This window comes from Pogoniulus pusillus, chromosome 9, assembly GCF_015220805.1.
Source record: "Pogoniulus pusillus isolate bPogPus1 chromosome 9, bPogPus1.pri, whole genome shotgun sequence".
Taxonomy (NCBI): Eukaryota; Metazoa; Chordata; class Aves; order Piciformes; family Lybiidae; genus Pogoniulus; species Pogoniulus pusillus.
This window is the reverse complement of record NC_087272.1, coordinates 250,515-271,531: the sequence shown is the minus strand read 5'-3', so window position 1 is coordinate 271,531 and position 21,017 is coordinate 250,515. Positions and strand designations below refer to the sequence as shown.

Genomic DNA, 21,017 nt, shown 5'->3' with positions numbered 1-21,017 from the left:
ATTTTTTCCTATGATGTGAGGAAACACAGTGCTGTACAGAAATAAAACACACACATCCCTGCCCCAATTTACACACCCAGAGAAAAAAAGTCAAAGCTGAGGAATATAGAGGCTGGCTAATAGCACTTGAAGACTCATCCCTACTGTTACTGAAATGAATGGGAGTTCTGCAATTATTTTTGCAGAGCAGGTTTGGACTTTGCATGTGGTACTAACTTTGATTTCCAAGCTAAGCTGTTTCTGAGCACTAAAATGAGGAGATTTGTGTGCTTTTGTGGCTTGCTCATAATGATGTGTCCTCTCTCCTATATGAAAGTAAGAAAAAAAAGCCCACTTTATCAACATCATGGTCAAAAAGTGAAATCAGAGATTATTACCTGCCTCTTGTACTGTATGTGGTAGGTGATCATACAACCCACTACAGTGAGAAAGAAGCAAAGTGAAAAGAATAGCTTGATGGAATATCTAAAGTTGGTGATACAACAACTTCTGCAAAAGATGCAAAGCTTCAGTTATCCTTGCATGCTACAACTCCTAGAAATACTGATCCTGACTTGTGCCAAGTATAGGGTTAGGGTTAGAGTTGTAAGTAACATGTAAGTAACATCAAAATATGTCTCCTGTATACCCCTAGATGGGTTCAGAGAGTCATAAGATAGTGTCCACCAAGAATGTTGCATAACATGTTTGAATTTAAGAGCAGTAGATAATGCTCTGGTATGAGATTAGGATGACAATTTTGATCTGTTCTCTGAAGATAGTCGCTATGTCCAGCTAAAACACTGAAGCATCCTTTGAACATTTTTTTAAAGCACTTTCAGCCAACTTGTTCTATCATAGTTACATATTTCTACCTCTGCAATGCCTTGATGACCATCAGTTCACTGATTACAACCATACTGAGAAAGGCAGACATTCTGTTGCCTTCCTGTATTTTCCTTTCAGACACTGGATTTTATTGCTTCACCTCAAAAATAGCAAGGCATGTTTTGAAAGCTTATTTAAAAGTACATTCTCAACAAGAGCAATAAAATGGCAGGAAATCAGGTTCATGAAACCCAGCTCAACTCTGGGCTCCATAGGTGCAAAATGATTCCAAATGAAAATGGGTTTGCTCAGCTGGAAGGAAGCACAGTAGTTATTCTTTTTTCTGTTCAGGAGATATGCTTCAATTGTGAGCATATTTTCAGCTGGAAACAAAGTAGTTGTTCATATTTGCTTTTTATGAACTATAAATGTGGCTCAGTCTTCATTATGTCTGGTAAAATGGACTGTAAACAACTGATGCTTAGGGAAGAAATCTCATTTGTTCACCTAGCAACTTGGGTTTTTTTCAAGGCAGGATAGAACAGGCAGGTACAAGAAGTTTGTTCACCCAAAAAAAGAGCCACTTCACAAATACAGTGTGGAGTTTCCTAAACAATAAACTTAATGACCATCAACTGTGGTCACAGATCTCACAGCAATTTTTTTTTCAAAGTATAAAACCAGTTGAAGTGATAATAATACTGAGATTCCCTTTCCTATTTTACTTTTTGATAACTGAACAGCAAAGCAGCAAGTAAATGATTAGACAGATGTATGCACTCGTGTATGCATATGAACATGCACTCCTACACATAGAGAGTTGCAAGAGAGCTTTGGTGAAGGAAAAACAGTAAAATATGATACTTGAGAACAAGGATGCCCTGGCAGCTGAAAGGAAGAACCAATATATGAATGCAAGGAAAATCTCTTGCACTTTTTATGAGATTATAAATTTAAATTTTGACTTCCTGGCTGAAATCCAAAGTGTGTAATCACTTTGAACCAACATATGCTCCCTTTGCAGTTTCAATTATTTGAAGAATAATGTACAAAATAAATGTATGTACAAAGGAGACTGAGTTAAGGTTATATATCCCATCATAAGTGACATGGAAGTGATTACAATTCCATTTCTTAGTTAATTTTTAAAGAACTGTACATACTATTAACGGAGAGAAAAGGAGTCTATAAAAAGGCTTGGTGTGAGGTGAAAGGAGGAAGAAAGAATATTAAAACGTAAGCAAACTTTATTAAAAGGAGAACACCAGATTATTTTCCTTACTTTTTACTTAAAGTCTCCTGAGTACTGAAAGCAATTTAAAAAATGCACAACGGGCTTCACTAACCAAATTAAAGGAGTATATCAGATACTCCAATGAGTGTCATCCTGTAGCAACAAATGATGGCTTTGTGGGACCACTCTATTCACTGATGAAAACAAGAAGGAAAGAGTTGGTAAGTTCCTGAAGTGTTGATTCACAGAAGCAGACCTTACTTCTTTTTCAGTCATAGAATTGCAGTGATAAGAAAAAAGGTGATTAATGGATGTGGGTATCATGGGAAGAAAATGGAAAGGGCAAGAAGGATGATATCTGAATATCATGAGGAAATTACAGACTTAACTATTCTGCAAAAGCACATTGCTTCAGGATGGTAGTGATAGTGGGGAAAGTTGTGTTTTGCTTCAGGTGAGCTTCTAAGAATAATATTTAGCAAGCCTGTTCTGCTGAGACTGCACATTAATTGCAAGTTAGAAGACAGCAAGAAAACTCCTTCCAGCTCCTGCCACTTTACAATGCTCTTTGCCCAGCTGGGGAATGACTAAGACTCAATGGGCAGGGGACTTGGCAACTGCATTTGCCATCAGAAATATGAACTTTGTTCTGCTTCCCTTTCCCCGTCATTTCTGCTGTTTATCTATGCACTAGCCAAGAATATCCTGTATTTGAGTGTGGTGGTTTGGGAGCTTCCCTCTCCCTACTTTGACTCCTCAGACTAGCTCAGATGTCTGGAGGTAAGCTGCAGCTATATATCTACAGCATAGCACATGTTTACAAGCATATATACACGATATTTACAAGCATATACAAATTAGAAGTAATACAGAAATTCAAAACTCCTCCTGAACAGCGAGACCACCAGGAGGGCTTCCCAACCAACTCACCCTCCGTATTCTCACCCCTTATTACCTCAGAAATAGCCCAAATAAACCCTCATTTGAAAACTTAATTAATAAGCAGTGGTGAGATGCCGAAGACAATAAGGGGTTAGAAGGAAATTATTAGATCGAGTTACACAGATTTCATGCAGAGGAGTTGAAGGCAAGACGCAGCCAGGCACGCAGAATGAAGAAGTGACTTTGTTTATATTTTGACTATCTGTGTCCCTCAGCAAAACCAATGAACGATATAGACATCACTATTATTTTCTTTTCATAGCCAATGATCTAATTTCTCTTGATAAAATATTCCAGTTAGCCTCAAAGCACACTGAGTCTCCATAATTAAGGACTCAATGAAAGAAGCTGATACCATGTATAGGGTTAACACTCCTGGGGGAGTGACCCTGAACCTGACCCTAGGGGTCTTGGCCCCTCCTCAGGGGTGGGCCACACTCCAGGTGATGGTTAGCCCACTCCCCCCACTTCCTGCGGTATAAAAGAGACAGGAGTTTCCTGTCTTTTCCCTTTTTCTCCTTTACCTGCGTTCACTCATGACCACACACTGATACTGCATACCAGCACAACACGTGGCAGCCACGAGGCAGAGACACCATCACACTACTCGGGTTGTATCCATCCCTGTTTGTATTTTGCTGTTTTTCCCTCCCTTATCCTTTGTAAACTCCCCTACCTCCAATCCCTTTTTCTAAGTTATTGTTAAACTTTTCCTTTTTTACTTCCAAATCGAGTGAGATTGATTTATTTGGGTGTCCCTACCTTTATCTCTCTCCCTGTCTGTTGGGGAAAGGAGGGGGAAGAGGGGAGGGCACTCTATAAATTCTATAAATTGTCATTGGGTCTACCAAATTTATAAGAGTCTCTGGGAACCTGCATTTGAACCCAAGACAATTTATTTGGCGTCTCAACGTGGGGCTAGGTAGAAAGAATTCTTTTCAGAGAAGATTTGGAAGTTAAAAAATGGATATTCTGAAAGTCTTAATCATTAACGCTTTTGCATGGCTGTTGTGGGGCTGGCTGTTAAAGTTTATAAGTTACCATGTCTTCTGGATTGTCATTGATATGCTCTGGGAATATTCTAAGCATTTGCCTGCCCGAGTCTATGCCTATTTCCTGAATTCTGTTAGTAATATCACTGTGTTTAGAAATGTTTCTGGAACATGGAATCAATCTGAGTATATGCATTGGAGCACAGAAGCTCCAGATATTTTGGGCGAGAAATGGTACTGGATAGCTGTTATTTCACTGTGTGTAAATGTGGGTTTGGGAATTAATAAGGTAGCTGTGAACTTAGACACGTGGAAGTATCGAGTGGGCGCCGCCATTAGGATGCTTAGGGGGAGGGGTGGCCCTCACTGCCCGAGCTGCAGCTGCGGGGGTTGGGCGACAGGTCAGGCCGTTCCGGCCGCCCCGAGCGCAGGCACCGCCCCTAGCGCGGCTCCGCCCCGAACTCCGCCTCCGGTCCCGCCCAGGGCAGCCCCCCGGACCCTGCCCCCTCAGCCCAGCCCACTCCATCTGGCCCCGGTTACCACGCGGCCAGCAAGATCAAACGCAAATCCTCCCGCAGATACCGATCCAGGGCAAGGGACCTCTTCGGGAACCAGCACCCCCCAGCAACAGCAACCAGCTGGAAATGGACCTGATAATGGAGTGATCCTTATCAGCTCCACGCCCAGAAAGGAAATCAGGCACATAAGGCAGGAGTATGCAAGGGCAAACGGACAGTCCCTTTTAGCCTGGCTTTTGAAATGCTGGGATGCAGGAGCAGAAACCGTGGACCTAGATCAGAGGGAGGCAAAGCAGCTGGGATCCTTGTCGAGGGATGGAGGTGTGGATAAGGAGCTGGGAAGGCTCGATGGTACTGTCATGGAGAGTAGCAAAAGGCTCTCTAAGCTTTTGCTATATTGTGTAGTTTCTGGTGCCTCACATTCAAGCCAGAAGCATCGAAAACCCAAAACAATCTTTCAGTCCCATGGGAAGATTTCTCCCCAGGGTAGGTGAAAAGGTAAACACCGGCCATGTTTTCCTTTCCACTTGACCTCGCTTTTCAGACAACAGGATATTGTTTTGGTTAAGTAGGAACGACTATCTCAAGTTTGCCCAGCACCTGCAGGTGGGCTGGCCTGAGGAGTGGTCTTTACTTTGTTTAGGTAATGTTATCCAATTATATAGATTGCTTACTGTCTTTTACCAATATATGTGAACAACGTAAAAGTAGTCTGAATTGTGGGATAGTCCTGTTTTGGAACATTATAAAAATGGTGGACAGGCCAGGATCGGGGCTCTCTCTCTCTTGCTCTTGCTCGTGCTCTTACCCTAGCCTGCCTCTTGCACTTCTGGGTTTTTCCAGCCTTTCTGGTTTTTTCCCCGGACTTAACAACAACAAACTGCTCACCGATCTAGTCTCGCCCCGGGTGGACACCCGAGTCGCAGAGACTAAAACCTGCATGCATGGACTCTCATCGGAAGAAAGGGACTCCCTGCCAGGCTACAGACTGTGAGTAGCTGACGAACAATCAACTCAAACCACAAACTCAAAGAACTCTCTTTAAACATCATAGACTCTTTAATTTGCCATTTTCGGAAATGTTACTTTGATCTCAATTAAAAAGAATTCACAGTGGTAGTGTAGTTTCGGGAAGAGGGAATCTGCATTCTTTGCAATAAATCACTGATAAAATAGTCAACGCCTCGCGTATTTTCCCCATAACTCTGCCGCGAAACTGCGTTCCACGACAGGTACCCACTCACTTTGGGCCAGGCTTCTGATAGCTGTGAGGTACAGGTACCCGACTAAGGATGACATGATTTTCCATCCCCTTAAATGGACAGATATGGAACAGGGGATCTCATACCTGAGGCAAATGGCGGTTCAAGAGATAATTTATGGAGCCGACCAGATGCCCTCAGACCCTGATGATGTCCGCATGAAGCCAGCCCTCTTAAAGAAACTGACTCAGTGTGCCCCTTCCACATATGCCCCCACATTGGGAGCACTGCTGCTGGGCAGAGACCCCAACAACCTTCCCACAATCAGGGAGTTTGTGAATGACCTAAGACAGTTTGAAGACAGTTTGTCGAGGAAAACCTTAATTGCCACTGTAGAGACCCTCACCCAAGAAATGAACGAGCTAAAAGCCTCTTTCTCTGAAATGCAGAAGGCAGAGGATGACTGCTCTTCACCTTCAGAATGGGTGCAAGTCTCAGCTGTAAGGAACACACGCCGCTGTACTCCTCCTCCTCCCCGCAGGAGACCAGCCCAGAGCAGACAGGGTACACACAGGGGTTCACTCTGGAGAACACTGTGTGACCATGGGGAAAACATGGACAGATGGCATGGCCAGCCCACCTCAGCTCTATGGGCCAGGGTAAGGGAACTGCAGAGGACAAACACAGGGAATAACTCCTCCAGAAGAGGGGTTGCCCCAGTGTCCCGCAGGCAGCCCTCTCGCTCAAGGGGTGGTGAAGCCAGTAACTCAGGTCCATGTGCCTCATGCGGTCACACTGCTCAGAATTAGAGGTGCCCTGTCTCCAGCCAGGCGGAGGCCAGGGATAACAGAGTATATTGGGACGTGTTTGTGAAATGGCCTGGCACTTCTGAAGCCGAGAAGTACAGAGCGTTGGTAGACACCGGTGCCCAATGCACTCTGATCCCCTCCAGCCACAGGGGGACAGAAACTGTTACAATTGCAGGAGTCACAGGGGGGTCTCAGGAGTTGACTGTGCTGCAGGCTGAGATAAGCCTCACCGGGAATGTGTGGGAGAAGCACTCCATAGTAACTGGCCCTGATGCACCTTGCATCCTGGGGATCGACTTTCTCCGGGAAGGGTACTTTAAAGATCCGAAGGGGAACAAGTGGGCTTTTGGCATAGCAGCTGTAGAGACTGCAGACAAAGAGCAGCTGTCTATCATGCCTGGCTTGTCAGATGACCCTTCCGTGGTTGGTACCCACAAGGTGGAAGATGTTAAGTTACCTATTGCTTCTCGTGTAGTTCATCGCAGGCAATACCGCACCAACAGAGACTCCCTGCTACCCATACAGCAGCTGATTCGCCGCCTGGAGCAGCAGCTTGTCATCAGCAAGAGCCACTCGCCCTTCAACAGCCCGATATGGCCAGTGCGAAAGGAGACGGGGGAGTGGAGACTCACGGTGGATTTCCGAGGCCTGAACGAAGTGACTCCTCCAATCAGCGCAGCCGTGCCTGATATGTTGGAGCTGCAGTATGAACTGGAAACGAAGGAGGCCAAATGGTATGCCACAATTGACATTGCTAATGCTTTCTTCTCCATCCCCATTGCAGAAGAATGTAGGCCACAGTTTGCCTTCACCTGGAGAGGAGTCCAGTACCACTGGAACAGACTGCCTCAAGGGTGGAAGCACAGCCCTACAATCTGCCATAGCATCATCCAGACTGCACTGGAGAAGGGTGGAGCTCCGGAACATCTACAGTACATCGATGACATCATTGTATGGGGTGAGACAGCAGAGGAGGTCTTCGAGAAGGGTGAGAAGATCATTAATATCCTGTTGGATGCAGGTTTTGCCATTAAGAGAAGCAAAGTGAAAGGGCCTGCCAGACAGATCCAGTTCCTGGGAGTTCGATGGCAGGATGGCCGACGCCACATCCCTATGGATGTGGTGAATAAAGTGGCCACTATGGTGGAACCCACTAACCGGAAGGAGACACAATCCTTCCTGGGGTTTGTGGGCTTTTGGAAGATGCACATTCCCGGGTACAGTCAAATTGTGAAACCCCTCTTTGACGTTACAAGAAAGAGAAATAACTTTGGGTGGGGACCTGAGCAGCAGGTGGCATTTGACCAGATCAAACGAGAGGTGGTCCATGCCATGGCCTTGGGACCAGTTCGAACCGGCCCAGAGATCAAGAACATTCTCTACACAGCAGCCGGTGAGAATGGCCCTAGCTGGAGCCTATGGCAGAAAGCTCCTGATGAGACAAGAGGCCGCCCACTCGGGTTCTGGAGCAAGGCGTACAAAGGCTCAGAGAGCAATTATACCCCCACAGAGAAAGAAATCCTAGCTGCCTATGAGGGAGTCAGAGCTGCCTCTGAGGTGATTGGGACGGAGTCACCACTCCTTTTAGCTCCAAGGCTTCCAGTCCTGACTTGGATGTTTAAAGGGAAGGGTTCGACTCCGCACCATGCCACAGATGCCACTGGGAGTAAGTGGATGGCTCTGATAACTCAGAGGGCTAGGATGGGGACTCTCGAGCATCCAGGCATTGTAGAGGTCATCACCAACTGGCCAGAGGGCACTGACTTTGGAAAACCAGCAGAAGAGAAGGCAGTGACCCGTGCCGAGGAAGCCCCTCCATACAGTGACCTCCCTGAGGAGGAAAAGGCATATGCTCTCTTCACAGATGGATCCTGCCGCCTGGTAGGCAGCAAGCGAAGATGGAAGGCTGCCGTCTGGAACCCCACACGCAGGGTTGCAGAGGCAAGAGACGGAGAAGGTGAATCCAGCCAGTATGCTGAGGTGAAAGCCATCCAGCTGGCCCTGGACATTGCAGAACGAGAGCAGTGGCCAATGCTATACATCTACACCGACTCATGGATGGTAGCAAATGCCTTATGGGGGTGGCTGAAGGAGTGGAAGAGAAATGATTGGCAGAGAAAAGGGAAGCCTATTTGGGCTGCTGATCTCCGGCAAGACATTTCTGCACGCCTGGACAAACTGCCAGTTAAAATCCGACACATCAGTGCTCACATCCCAAAGAGCAGAGCCACTGAAGAACAGCAGCATAACCACCAAGCTGACTTGGCTGCCCACATCTGCCAGATTGACCTGGACTGGAAGCACAAAGGTGAACTGTTCTTAGCTCAGTGGGCACATGACTCTTCTGGTCACCAAGGAAGAGATGCCACATACCAATGGGCCCGAGACAGGTCCGTGGACATATCCATGGAGGCCATAACTCAGGTTATCCATGAATGTGACATCTGTGCCACCATAAAGCAAGCTAAGCGCATGAAGCCTTTGTGGTACGGGGGACGGTGGTCAAAGTACAGGTATGGGGAGGCCTGGCAGATTGATTACATCACTCTGCCTCGGTCTCGTAGTGGCAAGCAGTATGTGTTAACCATGGTGGAGGGAAGCACGGGGTGGCTGGAAACCTACCCAGTACCTCATGCTACTGCCCGTAACACCATTCTGGGCCTGCAGAGCCACATCCTGTGGAGACACGGTACCCCAGAGAGAATTGAGTCAGACAATGGGACCCATTTCAAGAACCACCTTGTAAGCAACTGGGCAAAAGAGCATGGGATAGAATGGGTTTATCACATCCCATACTACCCACAGGCTGCAGGAAAGATTGAGCGACACAATGGTCTGCTGAAAACCACCCTGAAGGCTATGGGAGGTGGAACTCTCAGAAACTGGGAGAAGCACCTTGCAGAAGCCACTTGGCTGGTGAACAGCAGGGGATCAGTTAACAGAGCTGGTCCTGCTCGGTCTGCCCTACTGCCCATAGTTGAGGGAGATGGAGTTCCTGTAGTCTGTGAAAGGAATCTACTGGGAAAGACTGTGTGGGTTGCTCCTGCCTCTGGTGGGGGAAAACCTATCAAAGGGGTGGTATCTGCAGAGGGTCCTGGTCACACATACTGGGTGATGATGGAAACTGGTGTTATCGAGTGTGTCCCTCAGAGAAGTCTCTCTTTAGCTGAAAAGGTTTTGAAATCTCAGAGTTGATTCCATGTGTTCCAGATATTTCAGGTTATCTTGTATTATAGTTGTATAATAGTTGTATCATAGTTGTATCATAGTTGTGCAATACTTGTATCATAGTTCATAAGGGGTTACAAGTTGTTTTTGTAGTTATACCCTCACCAGTACACGGCGTCCAACAGAACCTACATGACAGCAGCAGCTATCCAGAGTCCTACAGCATCGCATCACACCACACCACGGCGTCCAACCAGAACCCTGCATCTGATTCGTCACTGATGCCCTGCAGTGAGAGACTGTTCCTGATTTCCCTCCAGAGGATGTCTACAGCCATCTCATCCACACCTGTTCCCCTGATGCCAGACACCAAGAGAGACTGTTCCTGATGTTTTTTCTTCACAGAGGGAAAAGACTTTCCTGAGTTCCAACAAGAACTGTTCCTGCTTCACTGACTTTTCTTCCGTTCCTGCCCTGCTCACATCTCAGCAACCTGCACCGGACCAGATGAGCACATCGCCTTGAGATACAGCCGGGGACCAAGAAGGACTTTAAGAACTCTTAACCCATGGACACCTTTTTCCCATCTTTGGAGAAGAAGACTGTTCTTAGGAAGGTGGAAGTGGTCTAACCAAGGGGTGGAATGTATAGGGTTAACACTCCTGGGGGAGTGACCCTGAACCTGACCCTAGGGGTCTTGGCCCCTCCTCAGGGGTGGGCCACACTCCAGGTGATGGTTAGCCCACTCCCCCCACTTCCTGCGGTATAAAAGAGACAGGAGTTTCCTGTCTTTTCCCTTTTTCTCCTTTACCTGCGTTCACTCATGACCACACACTGATACTGCATACCAGCACAACACATGGCAGCCACGAGGCAGAGACACCATCACACTACTCGGGTCGTATCCATCCCTGTTTGTATTTTGCTGTTTTTCCCTCCCTTATCCTTTGTAAACTCCCCTACCTCCAATCCCTTTTTCTAAGTTATTGTTAAACTTTTCCTTTTTTACTTCCAAATCGAGTGAGATTGATTTATTTGGGTGTCCCTACCTTTATCTCTCTCCCTGTCTTTTGGGGAAAGGAGGGGGAAGAGGGGAGGGCACTCTATAAATTCTATAAATTGTCATTGGGTCTACCAAATTTATAAGAGTCTCTGGGAACCTGCATTTGAACCCAAGACACCAGCATTTTCATTGGAGCTACTTGATTAGGGTATAAATTGAGAATGTAAATCAAGAAAGGCTATGCAGATGGAGATTTCATCTAACCAGGTATAATATAGAACACTGCAGATAAAAACAATAAAGACCTGAAACATGTTTGCAGCTAAGTGTGAAATAATTGGGTGTTCTGCAGTACACATTTTAACTAGGACTTGGATCCTTTTATACAGCTAGGGGAACAGAGAAGTTGGAGCACACAATCCAGTGAAAGACCTCTGGAGTAGTAAGAAAATGACAGAATGAGTGGAATATTAAGAACAGAATGAAGAGAAAGAAAAAGTGAAATGGGAAATATTAAAAACCAAATTCAATGTATGCCCAAGGGTCAAAAATGCCATCTAGCAGTATATGGAGAGGTGAAAGCAGGTCGTTGAAAGATGTGATAAGCTTGATCCAGGGCACAAGAGAGCCATCTAGCATGTGGCACAAGCAGCTCAGGAGAAAGACACCTATAATTACAGGAAACGGGAGCATGCCTGGATAAATTCAAGTGAGTTACAGAAGCTTGTTGGTTGTTTTATTTTTCCTCGTGTAAGAAGCTTCAGTTCTCTTGTTCTATTTTTAAACAATAGAGAAGTCCTCTGGATTCCCACACATGTTATACAGTCTGGGGAAAATTCCTGAAAAACATTGCACGTTAAGGAAATGCAAGCTTCAGCTCTAATCTGTTTGTTAAGCACCACTTGTAGCTGGATAACAAAGGGATCTTGCTGCAGACTCATAAGGAACGGGTGCATAATTCTGTTGCTAAGAGTCTGCCCAGGCTCCTGATCCCAGGCCATGCAGTTCTCATCTACTGAGCAGGAGTATAGATGTTTAGCAAAGGTAGCTTAATAAGATCAGAGGCAAATTATTCAGCAGGATGTTTGCCATGTTATAAATCCAACAACCACAGAATTCCTTATGATTTCCCCTAGCATTAAAGAGTACTACTTAGATTTGGTAGCAAAGCAAACACTATGTCCTTTAGCAGCTGTCAGATAAACAAAATACAGAGTATTTGCAGAAGCTCTAAGTAAGTGAAAACACCTTAATAGTGGCTTAAGTTGACCATACAGACAAGATAGTACCCATGAATATTGTGGGGTTTGTCACTATAGAATACACCATAACAAATGGCAAAATAAGTAAGTCCTTCTATTACGAAATTAAAAAAAATAGTCCTCCCCATAAATGCTGAACAGAGTGAATGATTACATTGATTCAGTTTTCCTACCTTTTAGAAAAGGCTGATAGCTTTTGCCCTTATCTTCATTGATTTTGCCTTCCAGAGAAGAAAGCGTCTTGCTCATATCATTCATTGCAGCAACAACGCTGTCAACCTTTTCCTGTAGAGAAGTCAGTTCCATCTCCTGGTTGCTAATCTTCTCATTCATTTTTTCTGTGAGTGCTTGGTCACAGAACAAAGTGAGAAGAAGAGAATAAAAAAATACTGTTAAAACATTGTAGGGGGAAAGAAAAGAAAGCATAATTGATTTGAGAGACAGCTCTAAGTGGGCTGAAAAGTTTCTGACTTTTTAATCTTGAGTGAATTAACTTGACTTCTGTCATGTATCTTAAGTTAGTGGCAATTAGCAGCAGCACAGCAGTAACTAAATATTGAAGCATCTGTATCCATTATAAAATCTTTATAATTCTACAAGAGTATTTTGAACAGTTAGCATGTTTTAATCAGCATAATGCCATTCTCCCTCCACTTGGCATCCTATGGAACATTCCGTTACATTCCAGTGTACAGTCTATGTCCTTCAACATAATCATGAAAGCATTGATTTGTTGCCATTTATAACATAACTTGCTGAACTTGCAAGGTCAGTGTTTGAAGGAACACAGAATCTTTTCAGGGTTGGAGTGAAAAAAAAAAGGTTGTTCAACACAGCAGCAGGAAAGAAAACCAGCTAATAGATATATCACTTTGGAATAATCATTAGCCATTAAGAAATGATGCTCAACTTATGAAGTCAAGTTTATTTTAAACCCTGCCTAAATTGTTCCCGACGCTTGCAGCCTCTCCAGGTATAAAAAGCCCTAGCTGGATGTTTTAAGATATGTGGTGGTGAAGAAGGCCTTGGGTCTCGCAAATTCACACAATTTCAGTCAGCCATCTGAGTTTCACATCTGTCAGGACTTAGTCTGGGGTTTTCAGAAGATATTGAGCAAACGAAATGTCCTAATTCCTGTAAGTAAAGCTCACTTTCTTCAACAATTCAGCATAAATGGCTTACCTTAGACACAGGATGTATTAACCTTACATGATCCAGGCCATAGCATGACTTAAAAACATGGCTATGTGAGAGATTCTCTAATAGTACATACAAATATTTTATTAATGTGAATTTACCATTTTGTTATTGAACTTTTGTCACTTTTCATCATGGCATCAGCGTCTATTCCCATGGCAGTAAACACTTATAATCAGAAATCACACAAAAGTACAGGGGTCTAAAGACTACAGCAACAAAACACGCCCTTAAAAGCATACATACTTCTGAACAGATTTTTATTCTTCCAAATTCTAGTATATAACATAGGAACACATCATATCTAACTCAGCAGCCTTTGGGAAAACACAGAAAAGTCATTAGATGCACCCAGTCACTGCAGATGAAGCATGCCATCACCCCTGAGAATCCTCTCCTGGCTGTAAAGGCATCACAGGCTCACAGGCTCACAGGATGTCAGGGGTTGGAAGGGACACAAAGAGATCATTGAGTCCAACTCCCCACCACAGCAGGACCATACAATCTAGCTCAGGTCACACAGTGTATAGGGTTAACAATCCAGGGGGAGTAACCCTGAACCTGACCCTAGGGGTCTTGGCCCCTCCCCAGGGGTGGGCCACACTCCAGGTGATGGTTAGCCCACTGCCCCCACTGCCTGTCCTATAAAGGAGAGAGGCTTCTTGCTCCTCTCTCTCTTGCCACACAGCTCACTCCACACAGCTCTGCCTGCATACCAGCATACCACGGGGCAGACACGAGGCAGACAAAACCACCATCACACAACTCAGGTTGTATTTATACCTTTTGTATGTTGCTATTTTACCTTCCCTATCCTTTGTAAACTTCCTTACCTCCAATACCTTTCTAAGTTATTGTTAAACTTTTCCTTTTAACTTCCAAATCGAGTGAGATTGATTTATTTGGGTGTTCTTACCTCTCTCTCTCTCTCTCCCTATATCTAATCCCTGTCTTTGGGAAAGCAGGGGGAAGAGGGGAGGGTACTCTACAAATTGTTATTGGGTCTATCAAATTTATTAGAGTCTCTGGGAACTTGCATTAGAACTCAAGACACACAGGAACACATCCAGACAGGCCTTGAAATGCTCCAGGGAAGGAGACCCCACAACCTCTCTGGGCAGCCTGTGCCAGTGCTCTGGGACCCTTACATTCAAGAAGTTCCCCCTTGTGTTGAGGTGGAACCTTCTGTGCTGCAGCTTCCATCCATTGCTGCTTGTCCTACCTCAGGGAGCAGTGAGCAGAGCCTGTCCCCCCCTCCTGACACCCAGCCCTCAGATATTTATAAATATTTATTAGATCCCCTCTCACTCTGCTCTTCTCCAGACTACACAGTCCCAGGTCCCTCAGCCTCTCCTCATCAGACAGTGCTTCAGTCCCCTAATCACCCTTGTAGTCCTTCACTGGAGCCCTCCATTAGATCCCTGTCCCTCCTAAACTGGGGAGTCCAAAACTGAATTCTCTCCAGGGCAGAGTAGAGAGGGTGAAGAATCTCCCTTGATCTGTTGAACACACCCTTCTTAATACACCCCAGAATCCCACTGGCCTTCTTGGCCACAAGGGCATATTTCTGTGCCATGGATGTTCTCCCCCAGCACTCCCAGGTCGCTCTCCACAGGGCTGCTCTCCAGCAGTCAACTCCCAGCCTGTGCCTGTGCATTTTATTATTCATAGAATCATAGAAACAACCAGGTTGGAAGAGACCTCTAAGATCATCCAGTCCAATTTATCCTCCAGCCCTGCCCAATCAATTCCTCCCCAGATCCAGGACTCTGCACTTGTCCTTGTTGAACCTCATCTGGTTCCTCTGTGCCCATCTCTCTGTCTGCCCAGGTCTCACTGGATGGCCACACAGCCTGCAGCTGTATCAGCCAAGCCTCCCAGCTTGGTGTCATCATCAAACTTGCTCAGCAGGCACTGTCTGTCTGTGCCCTCATCAATGGCATTAATGAAGATGTTGAACAGGACAGGACCCAGCACTGATCCCTGGGGACTCCACTGGTTACAGCTGTGCAGCTGGACTTGGCACCATTGATCACCACTCTTCAAACTCTATCTTGTAACCAGTTCCCAATCCACCTCACTGTCTGCTCTTCCATACCACACTTCCTCAGCTTGCTCACTAAAATGTCATCTCCTACCCATTCAGTTCAGATCATAAAATGCTATCGGGTTAGCCAAGCAGGAATTCCCCTTGGTAAATCCATGCTGAGTGCTCCTGATAACCTTCTTCTCTTCCAAGTGCCTTGAGATGCCCTCCAGAAGGAGCCACTCCATCATTTTTCCAGGGATGGAGGTGAGGCTGACTGGTCTGTAATTCCCTGGAACACCTTTCTTGCCCTTTCTGAGAACTGGAGTGCCATTGGCTCTTCTCCAATCCTCAGGCACCTCTCCTGTCTGCCACGATTTGGCAAAAATGATGGAGAGTGGCAGAGTGATAACCTCCGGCAGTTCTCAGCACCCTTGGGTGCAGCCCATCAGGGCCCAGGGACTTGTGAATGTTCCATGTGTGTAACTGATCCCTAACCCAGTCTGCACTGAGCAGTGGGGAGCATTCCCTCCTCCAGGCTTCCTCTCCTTCATCCAGGGTCTGAGGTCCATAGGGGAGTTCAGCCTTAGGTGCAAAGACTGAAGCAAAGAAAGCATTCAGGAACGATGCCTTCTCTGCATCCCCTGACATCATGTCCTCTCATCATGCACGAATATTCTAGCACCAGAACAGTATAATGACAACTGCAATGCACAGAGCTGAAAACATAACTTGCTTTATTATTTGCTTCCATAACATATTTTTGGATATAGGCCAGTTATGGGAGTAAAAATAACACCATAGTGTGTCACAGCTGATAATTACATGAAAGGACAGTGTAGCCATCCATAACTGAAATATCAAGAGACCCAGAAGAAAGCAGAGGTAGCAAGAAAGCTGAAGGAGATTTACGCTGCCTTTCCTTTCTTGTTTGTCCTCTTGTTCCTCACCATGCAAACTCATTCAACAGTACCTAGAGAGCACTGCCAGATAACTTGCATGTAATTTGCCACCAAAAATACCTGACAAATGCAGTCTGTCACACTGCTGGGGAATATGTAAGAAACAGAAAATTAGTTGTTCAAACAACTTCTTTATTCAAGTATGTTTCGTGTATTTTTTTTGCTGTTTTTTTGAACACAATATGCTGATTGTTAGAAGTTCTCTGAGTACTCAGACTAAATAATTCTGCATTGCTATCATGGAAGGCCAATAATAGGCTTAATACACGTTCTGGCTTGTCCAGACATAGAATCATAGAATCTGTCAGGGTTGGAAGGGACTACAAAGATCATCTAGTTCCTGACATGGGTAGGGACACCCTACTCTACATCAGGCTGCCCAGAGCCTTATCCAGCCTGGCCTTAAACACCTCCAGCGATGGGGCCTCAACTACCTCCCTGGGCAACCCATTCCAGGCTCCCACCACTCTCATGGTGAAGAACTTCCTCTTCACATCCATGCTGAATCTCCCCACCTCCAGCTTTGCTCCATTCCTCCTAGTCCTGTCACTCCCTGAGAGCCTAAAAAGTCCCTCCCCAGCTTTTTTGGAGGCCCCCTTCAGATACTGGAAGGCCACAATATGGTCACCTCAGGGACTCCTCCAGAATGAACAACCCCAACTCTTTCAGTCTCTCCTTACAGCAGAGGTGCTGCAGCCCTCTTAGTATCCTTGTGGCCTCTCTGTGGCCATACTCCAGCATCTCCACATCCCTCTTGCAGTAGGGGCTCCAGAATTGGATGCAGTACTCCAGGTGGGATCTCAGCAGAGCGGAGTAGAGGGGGAGAATCACCTCTCTCGATCCGCTGGCCACACTTGTCCTGACAGATTCCCTGCTCCCTCTTCCAGGGAAGGGAGGAGCAGCACGAGAAAGAAGACAAAAGGCCTGGAGCCACCCATCTGCTTTGGTGGAAAACCAGAGTACATAAACTTGTTTATGCATAGCAACCAGAGTACATAAACTTGTTTATGCATAGCCTGTGTTTTCTCAAATAAAGGTAAAGCAAGCTCCCAGTTTCACCTAATATGGTCAGTTTTGGCAAAATGCCACTCTGATTGGTGAATCTCTGTGGACAAATGGAGCCAGAACTCAGGAAACTGATGAATATGAGCGAGTCTGTAAAGCAATGTGCTCTGCCTCATGGTGCTTCGCTCTGCTCTGCCTTGTTGTGCTCTGCCTTGCCATGCTTCAGGCCAGCTGTGCTGTGTACAGCAAGCTTTGATGATTCAAGCTTGTCCACCTGGACACTGCCATGCCCCAGTTTACCAGGGAGAAGGCATTAAGTGCCTCCATGCTGTAAGCAAGAATAAGCCATCAGCAAGACATCATGTCTGCCTGCACACTGCCCTGGAAGGAATCAAGACGAGATCAGAGATCATGCTAACCCCCAGCACTCTGCTAGAGCCCTGGGAAACTCCAAAGCCTCCAATGGCTATCATATCACCAACAACAATCCTTCCAAGTGTTTGAGTACTGTCTGGGACTATAATGCAGCCCCAGAAATTTGGAGATACCAGTTTGTGAGTAAATATTCTAAAAACTCTCTTTGTAATTAAAGTTCTGATTTAGTTTTGTAACTCTACTGTGTCTTCCCACAAATTGATTGCAACGATCTTTTTCCAACAGTTCAAATTAATGTTTGTATTGCTAGCTTTACTTAACTGTTCTAAATTGCTTGCTCCCTGTGTGTAAACACCCACAGCCGTGTGTTTGAACCTTATAAATAAGTTTTCTGGTGAGATTTACTATTAATAAATAATTTCCCATAGTTTATTAATTTTCACCTGGATATTAATATTACCATTATTTAATAAATTAATTATTAAATTGTATAAATTGTCAACATCTCTGCACCCTTAAAGGTAGGTACTACAGACAGGAAAATCATATAGACTATTAACTACTTGAATACACCTATATCTTGGATACCTTTTCAACTTTTTTTGTAGTGAACACTTAGTATTTGAATTCATGGTTAATTGGAATGATCTGATAAACCATGATTATTTCTGCTGCTAGTTTAGTAAGTGTGCAAACACACTTTGCATGAATAAAACTCCATTCCTATGACTACTTATGCAGACAGCTATGAAATTAATTTTCTGGTACGCTAAGTCATACAGATCTGTATAATATTCCCTTCCTCTGTTGCTTTCTATTCAATCCTCCTAGAAGTAGCTTAAAACACACCTAAGCTACCCTTGCTAAATTTTGAAGCATCATTGTACTAATTCTGAATAAAGCACCAATGTTTATAAGAAAATATAGAACAGTAATCACACAATTTTCTCTTATGACCAATGCTGGTCTATATTACTCCTAATTAAGGAGCTGTTTTTTCATAGGCTCTGTTGTGTTGCACCTCCTCTCTCCCCTCCCCCCCCCCCCATTAATTAACTTATTTTACTCTGTAATATAATAGTTTAAATATTTCTGTGCAGAATTACTTTCCTGGGTTTGGTTTAGTCACAAGGCATTCTATATATGCTAATTTATTGGTAGCATTAATTCCAGCTTCTTCTGTTTCTACTAGAGAAGCCTGCTGCTGAGATATGACTGCTAGAAACTCTTAACAGTTCATTCGAGTCCCTCCCACATATAGGGATTTTTGTCAAATGTTTTTTGCAGTGATTTTATTGAGTCATATGGGAGTGATTGGGCTAGAGGTGACTGTAATTATAACAGCTGACCTGGCCCAGTGGGGTCCTGAGGAGCAACAGGTATCTTCTCGATGATGGTTCTGCTGCTCTCAGCCTGGTTGCTGTGTATAAGAGATGGTTGTTCTTGAGCTAAAAAAGGTAGAAAAAATAAACAATATGAGCAACATGCAGAATGTGAAAATCAGAACTCCACAACAATTGCCTTATCTATTCTGTGCCAACTTTACCAAAGCACAACCACCTGCAATGACTCTTGTTATCTGCTAAGTCCATCTATAAGGCACTGCCATTGGTTAAACTGAATCTGCTGGTGTTATTCAAAACCATCCTGCCTCATGTCCGCTTCACAAATCAAAGTACTTGCTGGAGTACAGGGCTTGAAGTTCAGATGGTAACACGGAAGGCTTCCTGTTCTGGTTACTACTTCTGGGTCCAGGATATTTGGTGTGCTAGTTTGAAGCTAGCTAGAATGTTTTGGTGGGAAGAACTAGATCATAGGCTGTGAAAGGAAAACAATTGTGATGTCTACTCCCCTCAGAGTCTTGCTGAAGAAGAAACAAATACATTAGATAACACTCTCGCCATTTTGTCACTCTGCCTCGGGCTGCTGGCTGAGCAACATCTTACTCCTTAACCTCACTTTCCACTTGGCCTAATCCACCTTTGCTTCATAACCTCTTGGCTGAACCTCTATTCTTCCTTAGGACTGGGGTAAGGTTGAGAGGGGCAGGGGGAAGGTGCAGGGGTGGTTAAGAGCCCCTCCTGGGGACTCAGGTTTCTGGGAGGGGAGTTGTGTTTCTGTATTACCTTTTACCTTGTATCTTTCTGTCTATAACTGTATATACTGTAACTATCTGCTTGTATATTGTGCTGCTGTAAATAAATAGCTTCATTTATATTCCCAGAGACGGCTGAGACTATTCTGGGTGACTTCTAAAGTGTGGGGGGCGGGGTACACCCAAACCATCACATATTTTTATTTGGCTTCCCCAAGGTGGGGCAAATTCATTTGTGTGACTGTTAATTAACTCTGGAAATCAGAATGAAGCTAATGAAGCAGCTGTTGTACCTGGTGGGGGCTACTGTGTGGCCTGTTTTCTGTTTTCTTGTGTACAATTGGATCAAAGCCCAAACTGTTTATTTGTTTCTTAATGTAGCTTATAAGAAGGCTAAAGCTAAGCTCACAACCATTTTCTGGTCCTGGGGCGATCTCATTCTTGGGTATGCTGGTTTTAATGTCACTGAAAATTTTACCAGTAACATTACAGGGGTATTTACCAATAATATTACAATCAGTGGAAGTACTGCTTTATCCACTGCATTGATGAGAGTAATTTATCCCAGAACTGAGATGCCAGACCCTTGTTCAGGATTTTGTTCATGTAAGACTGTGGTGTTTCTGTTGGGTGTGAATGTATGACTTGTAATTTTGATTTTCATATTAATTCTGGCATTATGTGTGAAAAATTTGAGTGCAATGCTTGTAAGAACTATGAAGGTCTCTGTGTCCAAAATGAAAGGGACAGTATTGCAAAAAAAAAAGCTATCCAAACCAAAACAAAGATAACTCAGGAACACCATTTCTTTCCTAGCATAATTCAGGGACAGTCACTACATCTCCCTCTCCAGATTCTGAGAAGGCTGCCAATACTCCTAGTGGCAAAGATAACATGGCAGGATTGGCAGGTGTCCCAGGAACACAGGCAAATACTCAAAGCCAGAATGTTCCCACTACCAGTAATACTAGTAACACTAACTCAGCCAGTTCGATCCCCAGCCAGCAGACCACAACCCTGTTAGCTCTAAGGCAGATCTGAACTCACAGGCCTCAGGTCAGACCCCAAATGATTCAAACTCTCCAGCAGACATGTCAAAGTCTGTCGCTGTGCAGAACGCCTTTTTGGCACCTGCTAAAGCGAAAGCCAAGACGACATCTTTGACAAAGTGTGATTCAAAGGAGGATGTAAGAGAGGGGACCTCTGGTGAGCAAGAGGAGGAAGAGGAGGCATTTAGTCTGAGAGATCTGGCAAACATGCTCAGATCCCAGTACTCTGATGAGAAGAGTGCTGTGAGGTTGGCTGCCAAGAAAGAGGATGGCTCCAATGAGTTTAAGAATGCTCTTAGGAAGGTTCTGTTTCTAGGCCAAGGACAAACAGATCAACAAGAAGAGGAGAAGGATGACATCCAGGATTTCAA

The 21,017-nt window shown here is 44.8% G+C and overlaps 1 protein-coding gene across 1 annotated transcript in view; it reads right to left on the bottom strand.

Annotated features, from left to right (window-relative positions):
• MMRN1 (multimerin 1) overlaps positions 1-21,017 on the bottom strand; it is a 71,659-nt gene that overhangs the window by 15,622 nt on the left and 35,020 nt on the right. The window contains exons 4-5 of the mRNA XM_064149358.1: positions 18,852-18,950; positions 12,111-12,284 (exon numbers count right to left, since the gene is read on the bottom strand). Coding sequence (XP_064005428.1) covers positions 12,111-12,284; positions 18,852-18,950 — 273 coding nt within the window. The remainder of the gene's footprint in view (positions 1-12,110; positions 12,285-18,851; positions 18,951-21,017) is intronic.